Source organism: Lathamus discolor, chromosome 21 (assembly GCF_037157495.1).
Source record: "Lathamus discolor isolate bLatDis1 chromosome 21, bLatDis1.hap1, whole genome shotgun sequence".
In the NCBI taxonomy this organism is placed as follows: Eukaryota; Metazoa; Chordata; class Aves; order Psittaciformes; family Psittacidae; genus Lathamus; species Lathamus discolor.
The window spans coordinates 4,167,015-4,191,310 of NC_088904.1; the positions used below are offsets into that span (position 1 = coordinate 4,167,015).

Sequence of the window (24,296 nt, forward strand, 5' to 3'; positions counted from 1 at the left end):
TTCCTCAGACAAGGAGGGACAGGGTGGTACTGCCTGTTCCTGCTTTCTCCCATCTTCATTCACTGGAGATGCTGTTCTAGATGCAGGTCCAGATCAGTGTCGCCTCATCAAGCACTGATTTTTAAGTCTGAAACCACGAAACCATAGCAGTTTAAGTCTCTCAGTTCATTACAGTTGTAGAACTTTAGGGTATTTTGTCTTTTACTTTATTTTTAAACAAGCTGTTAGGAAATAACTGTTAGATACTCAGTACGAAACCTTCACATTAAAATATGTTTAGTTGCTCATATTGTGCATTCCAGAGTTAAAAATGTGACCCACTCACTGCTACTCTTTTCTCTTAGCTGGAACTAGAGATTACGAAGAGCTGACCCAGGCCCTTAGTTTAATTAAGGACACAATCACTCATGTAGATGCCACAGTAAATGAGTGTGAGAAGGGGCAGCGCCTTAAAGAGATTATGCATAAAATGGAGCTAAAATCATCAGGGAAATGCAAGAATGGGCTTTTCTTCCGGAAAGATGACATGGGACAGAGGCGGCTTCTGATGGATGGGATGCTGTATTGGAAAGCTGCATCAGGGAGACTCAAAGGTAAAGGGCCAGGAATGGGGGAAAGCAACAGAGAAACTAGTTTTTCATCTGTTTTTTTTTATGTATATGTATTTTTTTTTAGTAGCTGTTTATTACTGATCGATGGAGTAAAAAATGACAATAACCTGCTCGTTTAATAGGATATTGGAGGAAATAGCACTTGTTCTATTCTTGGCTTGTCCAATAAGCATCTCTATAATGGTGCATGATAAGTTCCTTATGCTGTTTGCTTATTATCTGTCTGATCTGCTTTCCAATTCAAGAGGGAGGTCTTTAGATAGATGACAAAGCTTTGAGTCATACTGGCTTGGTCTCCTGTGGAAAGGCATTATTAGCTCTGCTTCACAACCCCATGACACCTTCATTCTGCATAATGTCTGTTTTGCCAGAAAATCAAACCAGTGTCCACCAGTGAATATTTTAACAGCTTCATTGCTCAGGTGTTCAAGAAGCAGCTTCAGTGGCACATAAAATGCAGCCAAGAGTAGGTGGTGCTGCGGAGGGCTGCAGTTCTAGAAGAATCTACAGTTAAAGGAGACACATTCCCTCATGAGTGTTTCTATCAATGTGTAGGATGCCTCCGTAGGTGTTCTCAAGCTTTAAATCAAGCTATTTGTGTTGTACTGGTTCTGCATGACTGCAGTCTGTCTGTGGACAACCCACGTGAGAGGAAATAGCAGACCCACTCTTGCAGATGCTGATGTGCTGTTCCCTGACCCACAGGCACTTGAAGTTAGGTGTTTTTGAGTCTGGACCTATGTTTCTGATTTAAAATCTGCCTTTTTTTTTCCCTCTGTTGTTACTGTAGATATTCTGGCAGTCCTGTTAACTGATGTATTGTTACTCTTACAAGAAAAGGACCAAAAATACGTGTTTGCATCAGTGGTAGGTATTGTTCTCCTTATTTAATACATTCACTCAGAGTATTTATGAAAGTGATGGTAACTATGCAGGAAACAGAGATTTTAGATGCTTGTTATGGGGGTTCAGAAGGAAAATTAAGTAATAAACGAGCCAGCTATTTCACTTTTTCTGAAGCAGTTCTGGTACTTGCTGAATCCCTCACACTGTCTCTTAGTTCAAAACAGTGTGCTATTCCATCAGCCGGCTCCAGCCTCCACATCTCCTGTGGTTTTCTGGTGCCCTGAGCCTGTTCTGAGGTACACTGCTTCTCCTTCTCTTGTGCTGTGACTTTCCCTTTTACTGAACTGTGTCATGTATGTTAAACATACTAAATCTGTGCTTTGAGAGGCACCTGCAAATGAGGTCTGCTTCTGTTTGCTAATGTGCAGGGAAAGAATCTTCCAGTTCCGTGAGGGATGTGGTAAGGGCACAGTAGGCTAAGATTTACCGGGGGCAAAGAACTTTCCTGAAGTAAATGAAGTCAGCACTAAATGCAAATGTAATTACTGCAGCACTCTAGAAGACTCGGTGGATTCGCTTGCTTTTCTAGGGCATTTCCACAGGTATCCTCAGAGCAGTAAATGGTGTACGTTTTGTCCTGATCTACTTCGGTTATGGCTGTAATAGCACCCGTAACAGAGAAACTATTTTATGTAATTGTTTTCTTGGATATATTTTGGTTTGGTTTTTTTTTTTTCAAGACATCAACATTAGAGCTGAATTCTAATGGCAAAAGCTATTTTGGTGGCCCCAGGGCTGTAAAAGCAACTGCTTTTCAAATTACCCTTCTTCTAATGCACAGAATGGGGATACTTTCCCAGATCAGGATGGCTGGAAGTCTTTTCCTCTCGAGCAGCATTAGGTGAATCTTTGACCAATAGGTCATTTTATGACATTGACTCTGATAGACTAATTCTGTTTTCCAAATTCACCTGAGGTATGAGCAGAAGAGCAAGTTCATAGAGGGGAAGAAACATGTCGTTAATGTAGTGTCTTGACCGTCATGGCTGTTGTAGCTTACACTGAGGCTAAAGCATTGTTCCCAAGAAATAAGAACACACATACATGTTCTTAGGCAGTGTAGGTGCTCTACTGCAGGGTCGTACCCTGGCTTATATGTATCATTCAGCTGCTTATGACAGTCCCCAAAAGCTGATCTCTGCTACATGGTGGGGTTTTTTCCCCTCCAGTAACATGCTCTACAGTTATAGACTGATCAGTTTTTTCCATCTTTATATGTATACGGTTCATTTGAGATGTAGATATCACTTCTCCATAGATAAATCAAGTGAGGGGAGCACATGGATCTGCTCAGTGATTCTGCTTTTCCACTGACCTCTGTTCATGGCTTGAATTGCAGTACAGCTGCTCAGAGGCGTTGGCAAAACCAACCCTTCCTGATGTCTGTGCCACAGCTCAGTTTTCTTCCTGTCACTCTAGATTATGCTGCAAAGGTGCAGCAGTTACAAAGAGCTAGTTACTTCTGGGGAGGATCTTTCTAGGCTCCTTATATTGACTCTGTGCTGTATGAAGCATAGATATGTTTTCAGTGACTAATATCCCTCCTGTAAATCTGTTTTCATTGCAGAAGACAGCTAATCCAGTTAATCCTTAGTTGTACAGCATGCTATCCATCACCTTGTTTTATTATTCACAGAGCCTGACGGCAAGCTGTAACACCCCTGTGTTATGATTTTATTTTTTTCATAGCTCACTTAGAACTTGTCACTTCCTCTTGTTCTCTTCTTTCACCTCACACACGTCATTTTTGTTTCCTTTTTCAAATGTTGGGTTTGTCTCCTTTTGAGCAACTTTTTTGAGCTTGTTCTTGACCTCTGGGACCCAGTGGGAACCCTCAGGTGTTTAAATTGATACTTGCTTTGATATTCAGTCAGGTACAAAGACATCTTGGTCATTCTTCATTCCACGAATGACCATTGAAATGGTCATTCTTCATTCCACGTTTTCATCTATGACTGATGAGGAAAAAAATGGCAATGTCAAAAGTGTCGTAGCAGTAACATTCCAGTGTTGTGATTTATGGGTCTGGTGGCCCTGTAGAAGCAGGAAGATGGGGGAGCTGGGAAGCACGAACCCGAAAGAGCATATACAATATAGTGCAGTAAACTCTCTTTTGTTTCACAGGACTCTAAACCGCCAGTTATCTCGTTGCAAAAGTTAATTGTAAGAGAGGTAGCGAATGAGGAGAAGGCCATGTTCTTAATTAGTGCTTCCTTAAAAGGACCAGAAATGTATGAAATCCACACAAGCTCGAAAGAGGAGAGGAATTCCTGGATGGCACACATCCGCAGAGCTGTAGAAAGGTAAAATCATCATTTTATAAGAGAGCAGGAGGGCTTGATTTCTGGCTTGTTTGTCTTAACAGGTCTCATAGATGTAAATTTATCACAGAAATCCATTTGACTACCCCTCAACTTTCTCTGTAAGACTGAAACATGCAATTTGCTTCTGTGTTCCTTGCGAAGAAGCCAGTCATAAAGATGCAATAGAAGCCAGCCACAGTCTTTATTCTGCTTTTCCTGAAAAATAAACACAAAATGTCACTGATGTCAAACGTAACAGGGCTTTGGATAAGGGAGTTAGATTTGACGTATAGATAGACCTCATAGCAGCTTTCCAGTACCTGAAAGGGGCCTATAGGGATGCTGGGGAGGGACTCTTCGTCAGGGACTGTAGTGACAGGACGAGGGGTAACGGGTTAAAACTTAAACAGGGGAAGTTTAGATTGGATCTAAGGAGGAAATTCTTTCCTGTGTAGGGTGGTGAGGCACTGGAATGGGTTGCCCAGGGAGGTTGTGAGTGCTCCATCCCTGGCAGTGTTCAAGGCCAGGTTGGATGAAGCCTTGTGTGGGATGGTTTAGTGTGAGGTGTCCCTGCCCATGGCAGGGGGGTTGGAACTAGATGATCTTGAGGTCCTTTCCAACCCTAACTATTCTATGATTCCATGACATGCAAGATAAACTACACCCTAGGCAAAATCTTGAAGGTGAATTCTGAAATGGCTTTAGGTTATCTAATGTGCAAATCAAACATCTCTCTGTTTCCTCCTTTGTACAGCTGTCCTGATGAAGAAGGAGGAACATTTAATGAACCTGAAGCAGAGAGGAGGCTGGCTGAAGCAAGAGCTGCTAAGTTGAAAGATTTTCAAGGTAATGACTTAGTTATATATTCCATGAACTGCTTCTCAGCATCATTTGTGATTGATGACTGTCTTGATCACATCATGTGATAAAAGAGTAAGTTTCTCCTTCATAAGTCTTTCAAAGCAGTGCAAGATTATATAGAAACAGTTAACTAAGTCAAGCTTTGAGTTTTCATCTTAACTGATAATTATATCTCAGCATTTGATGCCTTGACCATAAAATACGTAATAATCTCCCTAACTGAATGCCGTGCTCTGACAGTGATTAGGAACTGAGTTTGTTTCTTCCTTTAGAGCGTTTGAACATGAAAGATGACCTGATTATGCAAAGTCTAACTGAGAAGCAACAGATATATCTAGAAATGTCTGAAATGATTGGATTCGAAGACCATTCCCAAGGATCTCGATCTAGGCTACTGCTTCGGGGAGATATCCCAGAAAATCTGCAAGGAGAGGCAATTTTGAAGTCAGCTGTGACAGAAGGTAAATGCATTGTGGGAATGGGCATGCATTCACTCAGGTGCAGAGGTGGGATTAAGCACATAGGGTCTAAGTCCTGAAAATCACCCTGTAAAAACATAATACTTCTATATAACACTGTTATAACACTGTTCAGAGTTCCTTATTCTCAGAACCAATGGGCACTAGGTAAAGTGCATCTGTGTGTTTGGGTAGAGGATCTTCGCTACTGTTTGGATATTTTAAAGGATCAGCCAATGGAGTCTGTTCAGATGGGTAACTGAGTGCTCTGATAATACACCAGTTCTGAAATATTATATGAGGGTTAGATATTAAAACAGCCTATCTAAAGGTAGTATCTTTAGAGAAAAAATAAGCACAAACATATCTTTTACTATGGAAAACAAACCAAAACAAAAATTAAAAAGAAAGAAAAGAAAACCCAAACATTCAAGGCTTGATAATCCCAACTTGCAGTTAAAGAAGAGGTCATCTTTATATAGGCAATACGAACAGCCTGTCATAAAGAGCTAGTCACAAAGGAAAATCCATCTGTACTGCAGGAAAACTCTCAAACTGCCTGATCTTTTCATGTACTTGATGGATTAAATGCGTTTTAACTTGTGAGCATGATGCACTTGTCTCGCTGCGTAGACATGGCTATTTACATGAGGTGTTCTCTTCTTTTCCAGCTGAGAATCTCCAGAATCTTATCTTCACTCACTTAGGCAGTGGATCCTGTCAGCCTGAGGATGGCTCTGGGTCAGGACTCCCCAGGAGAGCAGAGACCTTTGGAGGATATGACAGTAGTCCCTCAATATCAACTAAAAGTAAGAAAGGGACCATTCGGCATTCTTCTGAGTTTCTTAGCCTTTCCTGTGTTACTCTGTACAGAAAATGAGATAAGAACAATGAATTAAGTGAGGCCCTGATATAAGGAAGCTTCACCAGGCTCTAAAAGAAGGAAAAGAGCAAATTTCCAGCATGTGGCATTAGCGTGTTGTATCTTTTACTTCCAATGCCAACGCTAGGGAGCAGAGTAGGGCTCTCGGTGGCGTGCTGAGGGCATTACCTTCATCCGTGCTCCCCAGTTACCACAGTTCCACACAAACTTTAGTTTTGTTTAAAAAAACAAACCAAAACAACTGGGACATGTGAATTCAGCTGCCTGCTTTTATTATTGAATCAAGAAAGTTTTTTCCACTTCCTTTTGTATCTGCGCAGTCACTAAAGTGATACTTCGGGTTGAAATGCATGTCACTATTGCTGGCTCTTCCACTTTGAATCAGCATGGAGCAGCCATGCAGTTGTATATTGGTCGTAACATCAAAGTCACCTTTGTTTTCTGCTTGCTTTCTTCTGCAGTGAGTTTTCAGAGGCACTGTGCTGGTGTAGGTTACTCCTATTCTGCTCTCCTTTCAGGTGGTAATTTTAGGAAGAACAGTGGTGGTGACCAGAGGCAGTGGGACTGGAGAGGCCCTGTAGTAAGCCCAGATGTGCAACTCCATGACCTCCCTTCTGATGCAGAAGAAGCATCTCAAACTGTACGTTGGGCTTATGCATGATTTAATTGTGTTTCCTTATGATGTTGTTCATAATAGTGATGAAAACCAAATCTTTTAGCAAAGTTAGAAGTGATGCTAGGCTGGTAGGGCTGGCCTGTAACAGAGCTATGTCATTCAGATTACTAGACTCTGTTAACGGTATTTTGTGGGGCTAGTTGACACCTCAGCACTTGAGAAGCATGATAATTTGGTTTTATATTTGTTGATTTGGTACTGTACCGTTAATGCTAGGTTTAATCACCATGCATTGGTTCCAGCCTGGCCTCTGATTTAAGTGTTCTTGTTACATGTCCTTCAGTTCATGGGAGCAATCTCTGCTTAGCAGTAAACCTGTTCCCTCATGAGGTGAACCCTTCCAACTTGTTCTGGCAGTGCTACCAAAGGCCAGCAAGTGCCTCAGATAATGTTTTTGTCTTTTTTTAGAGTGATGTAACAAGGCTGGATGACAGCAGTGGCTTTCAGCCCACCATAGAGTCTCAGGTACGTTACTTCCACTATGAGGAAATGGCAAATAGCTGTGTTATAATAATGGCATGCAAAACCAAACCAACCAAACACCACCAAAAAGCTCAGTATTTTTAGTGTCTGTGGAACCACAAGCACATTAACAGGCTGTACCTTATGACTCTAACGCATTATGAATGCAGAGATAAAGCTCCTGTTAGAAAACAAAGATGGGTTCTGGGTATGTAGACAGGCATTTCTAAGAGCTGGTCAACTACTTTTTGGAGAGATTGCATAATCTCAGCTCGCTGACAAAACATGCCCCTGAATCTCCCACGAGTGCTATACCTGTGTAGTGATTCAGTGCTGGAGTATGGGAGGAAGTGATGATTAAATAGCTCATGTGAAGACAACTGGTGATGAAGACTGCTCCCTGGAATGTCAGGGAGATTTGTAGGGTGCTGATTCATATCTGTGCAAGGACTGATATACTGCAATTCATTGTGCTGGCATATTGCTCTCTTGGCTGTTACTGTGTTGGAGAACTCCTGTAGCCATGCTTCCATTGTGTGGGGTTTTGTACAGATACTGTTGATTATGATCACTGTTTAAAAAGAAGTCTTATGCATCAAACCAGAGCTCTGTTCAAGTGGCTGATGTCCTTTTTCCTTCCCCTGCTTCCCCTTTTCTTCAGCTTGTCCAAAGGATACAAACACTGTTACAGCTGCTCTTCAGTCTTCAGGTAAATCACTATTTACTATAGAATCATAGAATAGTTTGGGTTGGAGAGGACCTTAAGATTCAACCCCCCTGCCATGGGCTGGGACACCTCACACTAAACCATGTCACCCAAAGCTCTGTCCAGCCTGGCCTTAAACACCACCAGGGATGGAGCATTCACAGCTTCCAAGAGGTTTGTGAGGCATTACTGTAATAAAATTTATGCAGGTGTGGAGAAGAACTACCTTAAAAGTATCCCCTAAAGCTAAAGCGAGGTGCAGAATTTAATCAAGAAAACACACACTGTGTCTGGTATTTTGAAGGAAGTGTAAGGTCTGTTGTCTTAGGTAATTGTTTCCTTCTTCTTGCTCATTTAAATGCAATTCTTTTGCTACTCTGAGCTCCACCTGCTCATTTCCTCTTAGAATTTTGGGTACACACACATATGTATATATTATTTTTACTGTAATCAGCAGTATTTTGACTGATTGGATTCAAAGTACTAATTCTAGGTTTAAGAAATGTTAATTTTGACATAAGCATAACTTGCTTAGCCATCTTCAGTATCATGTCACAGTGGGCTGTACAAGTTGGAAGTTAGATCTGCTCTTAAAAACAAAAGTCTCTGTGATTTAATCAGGTAGAGGGTGTTGTCTTGTGTTTAGCCGTGCATGTGTTCTGAACCCAGGTACCTTATACTGAACTGATTTCCCCTTCAGGCGGTGATATCTCAGCAGGACAGCTACATTGAGATGCAGCGAGCCACCATGGTAGACAGGGAAAAGCAATATCGGCTGCAGTCTACACGAGGCAATCTCCTGCTGGAGCAGGAGAAACAGCGGAACTTTGAAAAGCAGAGGGAAGAACTGATGAATGTACAGAAGCTTCAGAGCCAGCTGAAGCTGGAGCAGCAACGCCTGGAGCGGGAAAGGAGTCGGCAGCAGAGGGAATTTGAAAGCAAAGAAGCTCGGCTGCAGGAAAGTGAAGAGGGGACTCGGCAGCTGAGGGAGAAGGTGAATCAGGAGAGAGAAGAGCTTGAGAGGCTGCGAGAGGCCTATCAGCATGACCTCGAGAGACTGCGGGAAGCTCAGAGGGCAGTTGAGAGAGAGAAGGAGCGTCTAGATCAGCAAAGGAAGCTGAAGAAGCAGAACACGGTGTCAGGCACATTCTCCCCAGAAATGGGACAGGTGAGGAATTTGCTTTTCTTGGGGTTTTGTTCCTGTTAACCTGCTTGCTTCTGAATGAAGTTTGTCCCTTCTTGCAGCACTAACCCATGTTTGCTTTTTCATAGAATCATAGAATAGTTAGGGTTGGAAAGGACCTTAGGATCATATAGTTTCAACACCCCTGCTGTTGGCAGGGACACCACACACTAAACCATGTCACCCAAGACTCCATCAGCCTGGCCTTGAACACTGCCAGGTATGGAATATTTGCAGCTTCCTTGAGCAACCTGTTGCAGTGCCTCACCACCCTCACAGTAAGGAACTTCTTCCTTATATCTAACCTGAACTTCCCGTTTCAGTTTGAGCCCATCACCCTTTGTCCTATCATTACAGTCCCTAATCACGAGTCCCTCTCCAGCATCCTCGTAGGCCCCCTTCAGATACAGGAAGTTGCTCTGAGGTCTCCATGCAGTTTCTCTTCTCCAGAAGAGAAGCTTCAATCCTCGTGGCCTCCTCTGGACTTGCTCCAACAGCTCCATGTCCTACTTATGTTGAGGACACCAGAGCTGCACACAGTGCTGCAAATGGGCTCTCACAAGAGCAGAGTAGAGGGGCAGGATCACCTCCTTCAACCTGTTGATCATGCTTCTTTTGATGCAGCCCAGCACACGGTTGGTTTCTGTGCTGCGTGCACACTGAAGCCGCCTCATGTTCAGTTTGTCATCAACCCAAGTTTCAACATGTTCATCATGTTCAGTTTCAACACCCCCAAGTCCTTCTCCGCAGGGCTGCTCTGAATCTCTTCTCTGCCCAACCTGTAGCTGTGCCTGGGATTGCCCTGACCCAGGTCTAAGGCCTTCCACTTGGCTTGGTTAAACTTCATAAGGTTGGCATTGGCCACCTCTCAAGCATGTCAGGGTCCCTCTGACATCCCTTCCCTCCAGCGTGTCAACTGAACCACACAGCTTGGTGTCATCAGCAAACTTGCTGAGGGTGCACTGAATCCCACTGACCATGTCGCTGACAAAGGTGTTGAACAAGACCAGTCCCAGCACTGATCCCTGAGGGACACCACTCGTTACTGGTCTCCACTTGGACATTGAGCCATTGACCACAACTGCTTGCATGCAGCCATTCAGCCAGTTCTTTATCCACCAAGTGCTCCACCAATCAAATTGATGTCTCTCCAATTTAGAGACAAGGATGTTGTGTGGGACAGTGTTGAACGCTTTGCACAAGTCCAGGTAGATGACATCAACTGCTCTAGCCCGTCCATCAGTTCCTTAGCCCCATCATAGAAGGCCACCAAAATTGGTCAGGCAGGATTTCCCCTCAGTGAAGCCATGCTGGCTGTCACCAGGCACCTTGTTGTTTCTCACGTGCCTCAGCATGCCTTCCAGGAGAATCTGCTCCAAGATTTTGCCAGGCATGGAGGTGAGACTGACTGCTCTGTAATTCCCCCGGTCATCCGTTTTCCCCTTCTTTAAAAGGGGAGTTATATTTCCCTTTTTCCCATTGTTGGGAACGTCACCTGACTGTCATGATTTTTCAAATATGATGGACAGTGGCTTAGCAACTTCATTCACCAGCTCCTTCAGGACCTGCAGACAGATTTCATCAGGCCCCATGGACTTGTGCACATTCAGGTTCTGAAGATGATCTTGAACCTAATCCTCTCCTACAGTGGGCCTAAGGTCTTCATTCTCACAGTCTCTGCATCTGCCTTCTAACACTTGGTCAGTGTGGTCAGAGCACTTGCCAGTGAAGACTGAGGCAAAGAAGTCATTGAGAACCTCAGCCTTCTCCAAATCCAAGGTACTCAGTTCTCCCATTAGCTTCTGGAGAGGGCCCACATTATCCCTAGTCTGTATTTTGGTTGCTGCATACCTATACAAGCCCTTCCTGTTATTTTTCACATCCCTTGCCAGATTTAATTCTAACTGGGCCTTAGCTTTCCAGACTGCAAGTGTGAGGCTGCTCCTATCTGTCTATAGAGTGCTTCATCCACAGAGGCCCCCTGATCGAGCAGTCTGTAACAGATCCCCACAGTGATGTCGCCCATCACTGTTCTCCCTTTAACCCTGACCCACAAACTCTCTGTTGACTCCTCATCTGTCCCCAGACAGTTCTATACTTTCCAGCCTGTTACTGACATAAACAGCAACTCCCCCTCATCTTCCTGGCCTGTCTTTCCTAAAGAGCCTATAACCTTCCATTCCAACACTCCAGTCATAGGAGCCATCCCACCATGTTTCTGTGATGCCAATGATATCATATCTCTGTAGCCATGCACACATCTCTAATTCCTCTTGTTTATTCCCCATACCATGGGTATTTGTATAGAGGCATCTGCGCTGACCTCCAAGTAAAGGCGACTCATTGGCTGGAGCAGCTGAAATAGCTCTGCGTTGCTCCAAGCATTTATTATAGGTGCTGGCAACTGACTGGGAGCATTGGGATGGATCGATGCCCCTCTCCCCAAAACATCTAATTTAAAGCTGCTTTGACCACCATGGCAAGTTTCCTGTCAAAGCAGCTCTTCCCTTTGTTTGTCAGACCAGCTCCAGCAGCTGGGCTTCTTCAGCCATCATCTGAAACAGCTGGTGATGGCTTCTGCCAGAGAGCTCGGAACTTGGCAGCTCCCCAATGTCTGTGAAATTCCACCCAGACATCTGGTAATGAGACTATGGGGTTTTTAAAGACAGAAACAGAAAATAAGTAATTTTAGAATGTGGCTGACCAAAGGTTTTTTTTAAACACAGGAACCACTCTGTTGCAGGCGAGTGATTGCAGAAGGTCTGCTCCATTGATAGCATTTTGTACAGCTGATTTCTAAAACCATTTCTTGTGTTTCAAAATGTGAATTTTGGAGTTGTCTGAAATTGGTTCATTTGTTACTGTCTGAAAGTCCTGCTTTCTCTCCACTTTATCACCACCTAGTGCAGTCTGCTCTTGCATTCCTTTGCATGGTGCAATATTAAGCAGTCTGGAGCTTCTGAGGTTCTTTTCAGTGTTCAAGGACTTACAGTCATGCTCTTCCTTCTCTTTGCCCAGCAGGTTTTAGGCTTCGTCTAACCTATTATATTGTTCACTAGAAAGTACTTAATGCTCTCAGGACTGAGGGCTGCCCCTCATTGTTGAATCTGAGAGGGTGAAAATACCTGTTTGACTTAGAATGCCTTTTTTCTCATGTAGAACCAGATGCTAAGTCATTCTGTTAGCTTCAATGGAGAAGGGGTGGAACCATCTGCACCTGCCTTCAAAACCTCTGTGAGAGTGAGTGTCTCCGGGATGGATTACCTGGAACGGCCGGACTTGGTTCGCAGGGACAGCACCACCCTGGAGAATCGCCCTGTTCTTGCACTGAAGAATGAAGTGCCAATACATCTCCTGAGTGCAACTAATCAGATACAGAAACCAGCTGCAGTCCAGCAGCAGATTCCTACCAAGCTGGCCACTTTTACAAAAGGAAGCAAAGAGAAAGGTGGGAAGAACAAAGCATCTCATAGGACAGACAGTTCAGGTAAGTGTGTTTACACACACTTCTGATCTCTGCCAGCGTCTCGGGGAGATGGAGCACTGCAGCGTAAACCTCTGGCTACTCATGTGGCACCCAGAAATTAATATGCTACACATTGTTAATGTCCTTACTGCAGTAAGTAGGATCTTAAAATCCTTAAGAGACCCTTAATTGTGCACATGTAAATCCTGAGGAGTTACATGTGTATGCTGTTGAAATTGGAAATACAGCCCAATGGTGTAATGCTGAAAATGGAGTTCTTGTAATCCAGCAGGACAGAATGATGGTGAGCGGTTATAAACCCAGATGCAAAATCTTCTTGCTTAACTGTAGTGTTAAAAGAAAATAGCAAAACAAAAAAAAGAAGAGAAAGCTTGTTCTGCATGAATGAAATGTTTTAAGCTTTCTCACTCTCTGTCCAGAGTTGTAATGACCCTGAATGCAGTGCTTGTCAGCCATTAAATACAGATGTCCAGGCCAGAACTGAGATCCTATGCATGTTGTAGAGTTGAAAGGGGCTAATTTTGTCACAAATAGAAGCAACAAAAATCCAGTCACCATGTCATAATGAATTTTCTGCAGCTAACTACTAGGTACTAAAGCAGTGATCTTTGCCAATGACAGACACGGTAAAAACCACTTTTTCTTTACCACTTTAAATAGCCTTACTGCCAGCATAGGAGAATGACCTGGAATTTTAAGTTACAAAATTGTCTTTTTAGCTTTGTGTAGGATTCAGCTTTGGCAGGCTTACACTTGGGCCTACGCTGCTAAAGTGACTCAGGGCCAAGCCTGTCCAGGGAGGGGAGGGGGAAAGTCATTTGCACATTGCACATGTGTGTCTGTCCTGCCTAAAGTTTAGTACAGTTGCAAACTTGCTCATGTTTTTGCACATAAATGGAGCCTAATAACCTCTTACCCTGAATAGCAAATGCTGGTAAATGGGAAAATAAAGCTGTAATACCACATCTCCCTGAGTTTATTTTTAATAGCTCTTACCTAATGATCTCTGCAGTGGAAATGCACTTAATGGTGTTTTTCTGTAATTTATATGAAAGGTATAAAACACAAATACATTGGTCTCTGTTCTCTCCTGAGCATTAGTGGGATGCATGCTTGTTATGCCCGTATGTAGATCTTGGAATAAAATGGAACAAGACTTTCTGTACCAGCGGCAAAATACTGTGTATTGAATTTGGGTTTTGTGATGTGTGAGGAACGTGTACTGAGAAGAGGGGTTCTTTGGATCCAGAGTAACTGTTTCATAAATTGCTTTTATTGTTGAAATTAAGAAACTGAGAGGCTGTAATGCCAGAATCAATGTACTCTGCTGCTGAGCAGCTGTGAGACAGATGGGGAGCAGAGACAGCAGTTCATCACACTTCTGCATGTTAAAAGTAGCACAAATAGCCATTGTAATTTGCATGCTAGGGACAAAGGGTTTTTTTTCCTCTGCTGTGCTTTATAATACTAGGTTTTAAATCTGGGGTTGTTAGTAACTGAATTACAAGTCCTCAAGGAAGAGGAGAGCAAAAATGCTTGTTGTCCGAACAGCTAAAGAGAAAATGTAGGTAACTTGCAACAGGAGCACTAACTCTTTATGGTAGAGCAGCTTCCTTGGATGCATGAAGGTATCAGTACAGTGGGCCCCAGCATGGACTAGTGGGACTTGTGAAGTGCTGCTAGCCTCAAATGCTAACTTGTAAAATGTTTTCTTTAGCATCCACTGATCAGAAGCAGCTGCTTCCCCCCAGGCTCATTGGGCGAGATGAGGGTGTCCTGAGAGGCAGACGTTCAGCAAGTCCAGTCCTCCCGAGCAGCCAGACCACTGCACTGCAGCCAGGTATGTCCTGACCAACTTCCATGTCCGTGAAGTGCATCGGGCTCTCTGGACAGCGTCATGACTATGTGTTCTTCCACTTTTCCCTACAGAATTTTATGGCCCTACAGATGCTCAGCCAGAAGCACTTTCATCTGCCTCAGCAAACCTATTCAAGCCCAATAACGTTCCTGTTCAGACCCTGGTGACCTCTCAGCCGAGTCTGTTAAATGTGCAAGATGATACCAGCAAAGAAGATGTAATTTTCTTCTAATTGTTTCCATTTAAAGATTGATCTTCTGACATAACTGTTTCAAGAACTCAGGCCCCAGCGTGCACCGTGACAGAGACCTGACATGGATGTCTTTTCATCCCTACCCCGTTACTACTAGCAAGGACCAGACCAGGATTACTGTTCTACTTTGTTGGCTTCTCTGCCAGCAGCTCAGAATGAGGGCACAGTAGTAATAATTGGCATTTAAATTCTCCAAAAATGGAAATGTATTGACACATGGCATGGGTGTATAAATTTCAGAGCCTGTTAAAACATGTATTGTAATGTGCTCTTTTTGGAGAATGTACACTCTTTGTGGGCACCATCTTGTAAATTGTTAGAGTTGGATGTTGAACCACCCAGATTTTACGTAAAAAGTTTTAGTTGTTGGCCCCAAAATGGCTGCAGGTTTTTAAATCTCTTTTCACAGGTTCATGGTCAGTCATGGGTTATGGTAATGGTGTGTTGATAACTAGTTGACTAACCAAGCCAGCCTCCTTACAGCCAGGCGTGACCCACATCGTGATCCCACTCAGAGGAGTCAGACGAGCGTGTCTGTTCCTTTAGTGCATTCAGTGGAGCACGTGCTCAGTGGCCAGGTACAGTGGAAGAGAGAAGGTAAGCTTCTAAACAGTCTTCAAGGGTCCGGAGCTCCACCTGCTTGTGGATGAGAAGGGTTGGATGTGTGAGAATGCACAACGGTAATGAAGAGTTGGACTAAATGCACATTTCGCTGGCCATGAGCTTGCATTGGGGTACCTGTCTCCTTGGAGACATTGGGAGAGAGCAGCACAGGCTCCCAAGAGAAAGTCCTGAGTTGGTTCAGAATGAACTTAGAGACTTGGATTTTGTTCTTTGCTGAAGACATGGACAAGAAGTGGTCGAATGCAGTAATTTATTGTCTTGTTTAATCCTGAGGTTTCTCCATCTTTTGTTTGTCTGTTAACTTGTTGGGACTTCAAGTACTAGAAGATATCAAAGCTGCTGTTACTGCAGAGGCTTCTCTGCAGCCCTGTGTCAGGAATGAAGGGAATAAGAATGGTTTGAGTAAAAAAAAATAAAAATAAAAAATAAAAATTAAAAAGAGAAAAAAAATAAAAACAAAGAAACCAACTCTCAGCTAAACCTGTGTTGGTTTAGCTGCTTCCAGCTAAACCAGCTTTGATACCTCTTGTTAAATGGGTCAGTTCTTAATCATGGAATGAATGGTGAGGACATTGTGTTCTGCTCAGAAGGCATTTCATTTCCCTTTGTAGTAATTTGCACAGTCATTTTGTTGTATTACTTCCCTCTGTATCTCAGTTCTTCATTACATGCATCACCTACGAATGTGTATGCCAGTATACGTTGGATGTGACTGGTCAGATACATTGTGCACGGGAGAGATTCTTTAGGGGGTATGATTACAGAATTAAAGAAATGGTGGCTCAGAGCTTAAATCTGGGGTTAATGCTTTTTAGAACATGATTGATAATGGGTTTTGTCCTGTGTTGAATGTTGGTTTAAAGTGGTTTTCAGCAGCAGTGGATGGAGTGCTGGTCAGTTCTCCATCCTGTGGAATGGCAATGTCAGTCTCCTCAAATCATTGATGCTGTCTCTGTTGTGATGTTAAAAATGTTCTTTAAGGCTGTAACTTCATCTTGTTTGAGAGTTTAAAAATGATTTCAGTAGTTACAGGGCAATGGCACTGTACATTTTCAGCAGAAAATTGAGTTTACTTTCAAGTGATGATAATTTTGGTTATTGTCTTCAGGAAAGAAACTGAAAAATCCAAATTTAGTGGTCAGTGTGAGAAGAGAAAGAGAACAAACAAAGTCTTGAATCAGTCTTAGGGAACAAGCACTCCCTGCTGTAACACTTCTTGGGCTTAAGGGTCTTTCTCTTCGCTGACTGATATATATATATATATATATGTGAAGCAGTGCCACTAAGTTCAGTGAGAGGAAACTCCAAACCATCTGACTTGTTACCAGGCTGGTGCTATTCCCCACCAAGTTATTACTCTGAAAGTGGACCCACTTCACTGTAATACCAAAGGGAAAGCCTCAGCATTGTAGAATGTACACTGACTGTCTGGCTGGATTTGTAGTATAATAGTATGGGGAACGCTGTGATTTTTGCATTGCTGTGATAAGATGTTGATGATGGTTAGAACACAGTTCTACCCTATATTGATTTCTTGCATTTATAGAATCATAGAATCAACTGGGTTGAGAAAAGACCCTGAAGATTATCAAGTCCAACAAGTAAAAGTCCATTCCTAAAAGCTAAGTTGGAATGGAGGGGAATTATCCTTAAAATTAATGTTAACTTCTCAAGCCAGTATGTGAGCTTCAGCAGCTCTATATAGCCTATATATAGGACTGGCTCCAGGCATCTCTGATCCCGTCCCATTTCTCCTGTAAGCATGCAGCAAAGAATGCACAGATTGTTCCCTCCTTTGTGCTGTGGTTTGGGCCACTCCTAGTGAAAACTCAGTGCCCCCATTGCCTTAAATTACGAGGTTTTCAGGAGGTTTAGCCTGAAGCTGAGTTGCAGCAGTGGAATAAACCAGCTCAACCGAAGAGGGAAGTCGGTGATTGGGTGTTTGAAACTAATTTTTGGAAGCATTTATTTAATGTAATTTCTGCCTGTCCTAAAGTTTGGGAGCCAGTGTTCTGTGGACTGAAGGGGTTGTTTGGCTACTTCTGCCCAGTGGGTGGTCAGCTACTGAACAGTGACATCTAGGAAATAAAGTCTGCAGTGAGGGCTCATTCCTCTTAATGTTTTAACATAAACATAACTCTTTCAATGCTCACTGCCAGAGTTACGGACCCAGGACTGTTACAGGCTGGGCTGTTGGTTCAGCACCCCAGAAACTCCTTGGAATATGGGTCTTCAATGTGTAACTGAAAAGTCATCTGTCCTCAACACACATGGCTGGCTGCAGCTAGCTTGAGGACAGCAGTTTTCACCCTGAGCAGGGGCTGCATCTTCTTTCACTTGGGTCAAAGTCAGTGAAGTGCCATAGCAAGTATGCACGTGGCTTCCCATTCGGGACCAGACCCAGCCTGGAGAAAGCTTTGGAATTAGCAAATGCTGTGATACGTCATTGATGCTGTGATACCAAATTGATGCTGTGATATCAAATTGCGAGTGCAGAGCTTACCATAGCAGAGTGGGGTGAAATTGTTTGTCTAAAGCTGATGGAAACACATGAAAGTTTTAATCTTTAAATAAATAATGGCTCATCTCTTCTGCAGAAGTGAGTCGGTGAAGTTGTTGAATCACTGCAGATGAGTGAACCAGTTTTGGACTCTTGGCTTCAAATCTCATTCCTAGGAAAATAACTCTTCTAGGCAAATTAGTTTGCAAAATACTGCTGTGTCCTGAGCTAAGTAACCTGCTACTGATCCTGAGTCATCTCCTTCCCATCTGACTTTTTGATTACTTCAGATAAAAGGTTCCTTTCAAGTGATATCTGAGGATGAGACAGTTCAAGATTCTGTGCCTCCCAGGTGCCTTTTGGCTTCTTGCTGAGCTGGGGTGTGGAGGAAATGACAGCACGAGCTTTGCACTGCTGCTGCCTTTGCTTTGTGTATCCCAGCCTTAACACTCTGGTCATGTTTGTCATTTAACGTGGTAATGTTGCAATGTAGAGGCTGTTCTGTGGGTCTGATTTTCAGCTTTCACTCTGGTGTAAAGGAGGCTTCCTCTTCCCTCCCCATCTGGAATATGGGCATTGTGTGTTTCAGGCTGAGGATCCCTCCATGCTCACTGTGTGTGTATTGTCAATGTTTTCCTAGTTTTCGCCTGTGCTCCCTGTGGATTGTTGTCGTGGCACGTCCCACAGCTTGAGATCACTAATCATTTCCCAGTGCGAGGCAGAAGAGTCGGTATTTCGCGCGATGCTTGCTCACAAGGTAGTAGCATTCCTGCAGATAGGAGTCCTTCCGAATAATTTGCGGACAGTTTTGTCGTTCTGAGTAATAGACGATCCTGCATCCGTGGAACTTGGTGTTTGTCATTTGCATTTACAATGAGAGCTGAAACTTAAGCTAGGAAAGGGTTAAAAATCCGTGTTTTGTTTTCCCCGTCTACTTTGAACTCTGCAGAATAGGAGCTGAGGCTCCGCGGTGCTGCTCAGTGGAGTCCCTGTGTGTTGTGCCCCTGTGCAAGGAAACTTGGAGCATTTTGTTGTCTTCCCCAGCACTTCTTGCATTTACAAGGAAAAGCAAACAGGTTACAGATGTGCTACCCCTGCCTGACCTTGGTGAAGAGGCGAAAGAAAAGCCTTTTCCCTGCTCTCTCTTTCGAGGCCAGACCCAACATCTTTGTAGCCACTGGTGGCTCCATCATTCGTTACCCATCGGTTCATCAAATGATGCTCTGGTTCAGAACAGTCGTGCCATGTTTATAAATCAGGTTTTGTATATTTTTGTACTGAAAGCAATTGGAGCACTTTAGGAAAGTTCAGTTCAAATCCCATTTCTCTCTGTACCTGGAAAGGAATCGCTCATGTAAGCAGATCCTGTCGGCATAACTGCATCTCACTCGGCGCTGTGAACTCTTGATGCTCTTTCGTCTTAGGTCTGGTTTCTGGGCCCACCTTGCACTGTAAAGATGTAATAACTAATCATGGTCCGTGGTTAAATTGACCATTTTGTTGGGGAAGCGTTTGGTTTTGGTTTTTTTTGTTAGGGTGTAAACAGTGTAAATAATTCCTTTCCTGTTGATACTGCAGCAGCCACATCTTTGTAGTCTTTATTTCATTTGTAAAGCCGATGGTTCAGTGTTACTGTTGCGAATTGTGCACTCATGATGAATTGTTAACTTGATCTTAGCACACCAAATGATTTTTACAACGATCGCAATGTTTCTCCACTGAAGGATTTCAGAGCTGCAATAGGACTGAAACCAACTTCTAGCAATAAAAAAGAACATTGAAAACTGACTGCCTCTCTATATAGTTATCATTACTCTATTTGGACCAAAGATCAGAGCAGCAGCCACTTCTCACGTGCTTCTCATTTTCTACCCCGCACAGAAATAAGGTGTCGGATGAACAAAGCTCCTGATGGTGTTCCAGAGGAGAGGAGGGAGCACAGGAGGTGCTAAGCGGAGGATATGAATAGCTGTGGCCCTTGCCAGGGAGGTAAGCTCCCTTGGGAAAAATCAGCTGGTCCCAGAATGTCTGAACTCAGCATAAGAGTGAATGAACCCAACACACTGCTTCTATTAGCATGTAGGTGCTTTGCATGGTGCCAGGCTGAGACGTGCCTGGCTCTGTCCCAGACGGTATCGGCTCCCATTTGGAACAAGGCAAACAAAAATAGAACCTTTCTCCCTCGTGCTCGTGCCAATTTGGCAGCGCTGGCTCCCAGCACCATCCCATGGCCTCCGGCTGGCGCGGCACTTCCCAGCTCCACAGTCAGCAAGTTCTGTTTCCTGGTCAGATCCCCACTTGTGCCCCAAACGCAGGAACCTCATCCTTAGAGCTAGAACAGAGGCAAAACTGGGGGGAGAGGGGGAGAGCTGCGACTTGGAGCAGCGCTCTCCAAGGAAGAGCTGGGATTCTGATCAGTGGAGTCCTGCTCCATAGCACTGAGGAAGACCCCGAGCTAGTTTTGGTGCCGGTGCCAGTGGTGCAGCGTGCCAGGCACTTGGCGCAGCGGTACATCTTTGTGTCTATCCGAGCATCTTTGGAGGCCCTGTGTTCTTTGTGTGCAGGAGGCAGTCGGATGCAGCCTGCGTTTTTAGTCTCCAGAGGATGGGTGACATCTGGGTTGCAGCATAAACTGGGGCTCACTTGGGAAAACACAAGTTTTTCCCACTTTTCCCAGCATTTGTAAATGATCACAAACTTCCCGGCACGCCAATGTTTAAAATACGGCGTAACCTTTATGGGAAGTAACAGGCTGATGTGAGTGCAGTTTTGACGTGTTTGTGTCAGCTTTTGCTTGCACTTCCTTTAAGAGTGTATTTCTTCCATCTGGTTCTGCCCTGCTCCCTTCCCCAGGAGCAGAGCAGCCACGGGAGGTCCCTATCTCTGTGCCTTGGCAGGTCTGCGAGGCCAGCAGCTTCATGTCCACGTCTAAATGTTTGTCAGCAGGCAGCGATGGAATCCAAGTGATTTCCTTTGGGACAGCCGAGGGGGAGAGTCCGGGACTGAAGTTCTTCCAGAGCAGTGAGTTCAGTACTCTAACTGCACTGGATCCTCCTGCAGGCGTTCTCGTGTGTCAGAGCAGTAGGAATCATCTCCAGAAAGTCGCAAGAGCCAGGATCAGGGAGATCCCTGAGATCTCCCATATGAAGACAGGCTGAGGAAGTTGGGGCTGTTCAGCCTGGAGAGGAGAAGCTGCGTGGAGACCTCACAGCAGCTTCCAGTGTCTGAAGGGGGCCTATAGGGGTGCTGGGGAGGGACTCTTCATCAGGGACTGTAGTGACAGGTTAAAACTGAAACAGGGGAAGTTTAGATTGGATATAAGGAGGAAGTTCTTTCCTGTTAGGGTGGTGAGGCACTGGAATGGGTTGCCCAGGGAGGTTGTGAGTGCTCCATCCCTGGCAGTGTTCAAGGCCAGGTTGGACAAAGCCTTGGGTGCCATGGTTTAGTGTGAGATGTCCCTGCCCATGGCAGGGGGTTGGAACTGGATGATCTTAAGGTCCTTTCCAACCCAACCCATTCCATGATTCTATGATCCAGGGTTCATGTGGCCACAGGGCATCCCTGCAGCACAGATTCCCAATGGGAGCTGCCCAGAGCTCAGCAGGGGCAAGTTGAAACCTTGGGGGCAGGATTTGCATCCCTTAGCGGTTGGGTGCTGCTGCAGGCACGGGTGTTCAAAGGCGTGCGGGTGTTCCTGTGTTCGCTTTGGCTTTGCAGCAGCAGCACAGACATTCCTTGGGTGACTGCAAACGCCTGCCCTGTCACTGATAACGCTGTTGCTGTCTGAGAGCTGCGCTCTCCGGTGTTCACAAGCAGGGTGTGATTCCAGGACGGTGCCTTCAGAGCCCGTAACTTGCTCCTACCGGTACCCCAGCAGCTCCGCCCTGCCTTGTCTGGCTTTATGATCTGGAGCTAATTAACCTGAAACCCAAACCACTTTCTTTCTGTGTGGATGACTCACTCTGAGGCCATAGGCAAGGACCGGCTTTATGCTAAACCTTCCTCTTTCATGTGGGTGAGACGAGGCTGACGGTTCCCATCCGTGCAGCTGAGATCCATTGGCAAGCCAGATGCTTGAGGACAAACAGGCACAAAGGATATTGGCTCCGTAGTGTGCTCTGACAGTGGGAATGTGCTGGTTTCTGCCTTTCCTCACCGCTGTGATTCAAATCCGGTTGGATTTCTCATCCCAGCGATGGGGCCAGCCCAAGGCTCAATAGATGAGGGATGTGGGGCCCGTCCTTGTGTGGTGCCTTCATTGTTTGCTGCTTCTGGGCCCATGGGATCTGGCAGAGGATAAAAGCCAAACCCTCCCGGAGCTGGCAGTGTGCAACACACGGTCCCCGGTGCTGGGCCACTGCTGCACACAGAGGAGGCTCAAACAGGACGGGGATTGCTCTGTTCTGGGGCCCCATGTACACAGGAGCAGCACGACGTGGATGTGCCTCTTCCCATGTCCGAGCAGTGGCTGGTGCCTCTTCGCTGCATGGGGCACAGGATGGTGCTGAGCCTGGAGCTATCCCGGACGGCTGCATGGCACCTGCAGATCTTTCAGGGGATTTCAGGCAGCTGGATGTGCAACGTCCTTTTGTTCCCTTCCACAACATCCAAAGCCATGGACAAAGTCACACTGTGTGTAGTTCATGCTTTGCTTTCCCTGGGCTGCCATGAGTTGTCATTGTAGCAGCAGCGCACCCTCCAGTGCCTTGCTAGGTGCGTGGTGGGCGTACTGCAGAACGCCGGAATGACCCATAGCCAATCTGAGCCGGAAAAGGGAATTTCTCAGTTATTCCTGTGCTGGTTTTTGCACTTCACATCCTCGTGTATCCATGGTGGAGAAGGGAGAAAGGCTCTGTGATGCCTTGGCACTCCGGCAGCAGGGGATGCTCAGCAGAGAGCACCCACCAATGCAAGAAGCAGTATATTCAAATCAGTGCTGGTCACACATGCTGTGGCCAGGAGGGAGGTGGGGTACCCTGATGATCTATTTCCCTGGCTTTGGTGGCTCATAGGCTTTGTGTGAGAAGAGGAATATCCCATGGGACAGCGATGTCACGCTTCCACTGCTCTGGCTTGGAGCCTCACAGTGCCCGTGTGCGTTGCCTCTTCCAGATGTGGTTGTGCGCTGGGGTGTAGCTCCTGCAGCTGGAGGGGTGAGGCCGCAAAGTGGGGTTCTGGGCTAGGAGGAGAGGCCTGTGTTGAGGTTCTAAATGAATTCTGTTCATGCATGGATTTCTGTCCCAGTAACTAGACGAACCCCTTACACCAAACTCACCTGCAGCCCACTCGGCCTAAACCCTCTGCACCGAAGCAGCAGCGAGTGGATCAATGCCTGGAAATACCAAACCGGGCAAACAGGTCTGTTGGGATGACTCCAAGCATGCAGAAGGTGCCGAGACTGCCCCAGGGCTGCTCCCTGCTGTGCCGAGAGCTGGTTCCTGCAGGAGGAGGTGGGGCTGGAGGGACACCATGGGGCTCTCTGCCAGGTGAAGGAGGATGAAAGGGATGAAAAGCAGCTCTGGCTTTGTTGCCAAGCGGTTGGGAGCCGCTGTGGAGCAGCCAAGCCCAGGTGTGCTTGAAGTGCTGGTTTTCCTGGAGAGGTGTTGGGCTGCGAGTACAGCTCGGAGTGAGGAAACGAAGCAGAGACGCTCACACAGGCACAGGGCTCACGGGGCTGCCGATGCCGGGAGCGTGGCACAGGAGGCGGATGGACCTAGAAGCGACTTTGTCCCTGGTGCAAAAGGTGGACGTGGCTGGGAGCCAGCGTTTATTGCTTGGCAGCGCAACTGAACCGGCTGCTGCTCAAATGGCTCTGGATGAAACCTCCGCTCCCCTGCCTTGCTGAGCAACATTGGACTTTGTCCAATGCTCAGGATTGGCTGTAGGGATAACAAAGGTGAAGCAGCTCCAGGCTCTCTAACAGCGATGGAGATGCTTCCCTGCTGGCTTCTAGTCCTGTACTCTCCTCTGGGCTGCAAACTTGCTTGCGCATGAGGCATGGCCACGCTGGGAGCTGCCCCATGCTCCAGCTGCTGGGTCATAGAATCCCAGCCTGGTTTGTGTTGGAAGGGACCCTAAAGCTCCTCCAGCTCCAACCCCTGCCACGGGCAGGGACCCCTTCCACTGGAGCAGCTTGCTCCAAGCCCCTGTGTCCAACCTGGCCTTGAGCACTGCCAGGGATGGGGCAGCCACAGCTTCTCTGGGCACCCTGTGCCAGCGCCTCAGCACCCTCACAGGGAAGAGCTTCTGCCTAAGAGCTCATCTCATTCTCCCCTCGGGCAGGTTCAAGCCATTCCCCTTGGCCTGTCCCTGCAGGCCCTTGTCAAAAAGTCTCTCTCCAGATTTAAGAGGTCTTTTCCAACCTAAATGATTCCATTCTGCTGCCTGGGGTGCTCCAGGCTGGGCCTGCAGGGCAGGCTGTGGGCTCCTCTCCCCTGCAGCCTCCCGTTGGCCTCTGCACTGCGGGCGAGGTGATGCAGCGAGGGCACATGAAAAAGGCCCAACCTGGGGCTGAAAACGCCTGGG

At 45.7% G+C, this 24,296-nt stretch overlaps 1 protein-coding gene across 8 annotated transcripts in view; it reads left to right on the plus strand.

The window, feature by feature from the left end:
* Positions 1 to 19,559, plus strand: part of ARHGEF18 (Rho/Rac guanine nucleotide exchange factor 18) — a 52,798-nt gene extending 33,239 nt beyond the window's left edge. For all 8 annotated transcript variants that reach the window (XM_065658981.1, XM_065658977.1, XM_065658978.1 and 5 more), the window contains 13 exons: positions 345 to 593; positions 1,402 to 1,478; positions 3,642 to 3,820; positions 4,575 to 4,666; positions 4,954 to 5,142; positions 5,811 to 5,948; positions 6,541 to 6,662; positions 7,107 to 7,163; positions 7,822 to 7,869; positions 8,567 to 9,034; positions 12,209 to 12,536; positions 14,254 to 14,376; positions 14,466 to 19,559. In XM_065658981.1, coding sequence (XP_065515053.1) covers positions 345 to 593; positions 1,402 to 1,478; positions 3,642 to 3,820; positions 4,575 to 4,666; positions 4,954 to 5,142; positions 5,811 to 5,948; positions 6,541 to 6,662; positions 7,107 to 7,163; positions 7,822 to 7,869; positions 8,567 to 9,034; positions 12,209 to 12,536; positions 14,254 to 14,376; positions 14,466 to 14,626 — 2,231 coding nt within the window. In that variant the 3' untranslated portion in view covers positions 14,627 to 19,559. The remainder of the gene's footprint in view (positions 1 to 344; positions 594 to 1,401; positions 1,479 to 3,641; positions 3,821 to 4,574; positions 4,667 to 4,953; positions 5,143 to 5,810; positions 5,949 to 6,540; positions 6,663 to 7,106; positions 7,164 to 7,821; positions 7,870 to 8,566; positions 9,035 to 12,208; positions 12,537 to 14,253; positions 14,377 to 14,465) is intronic.
* Positions 19,560 to 24,296: the final 4,737 nt, after the last annotated feature.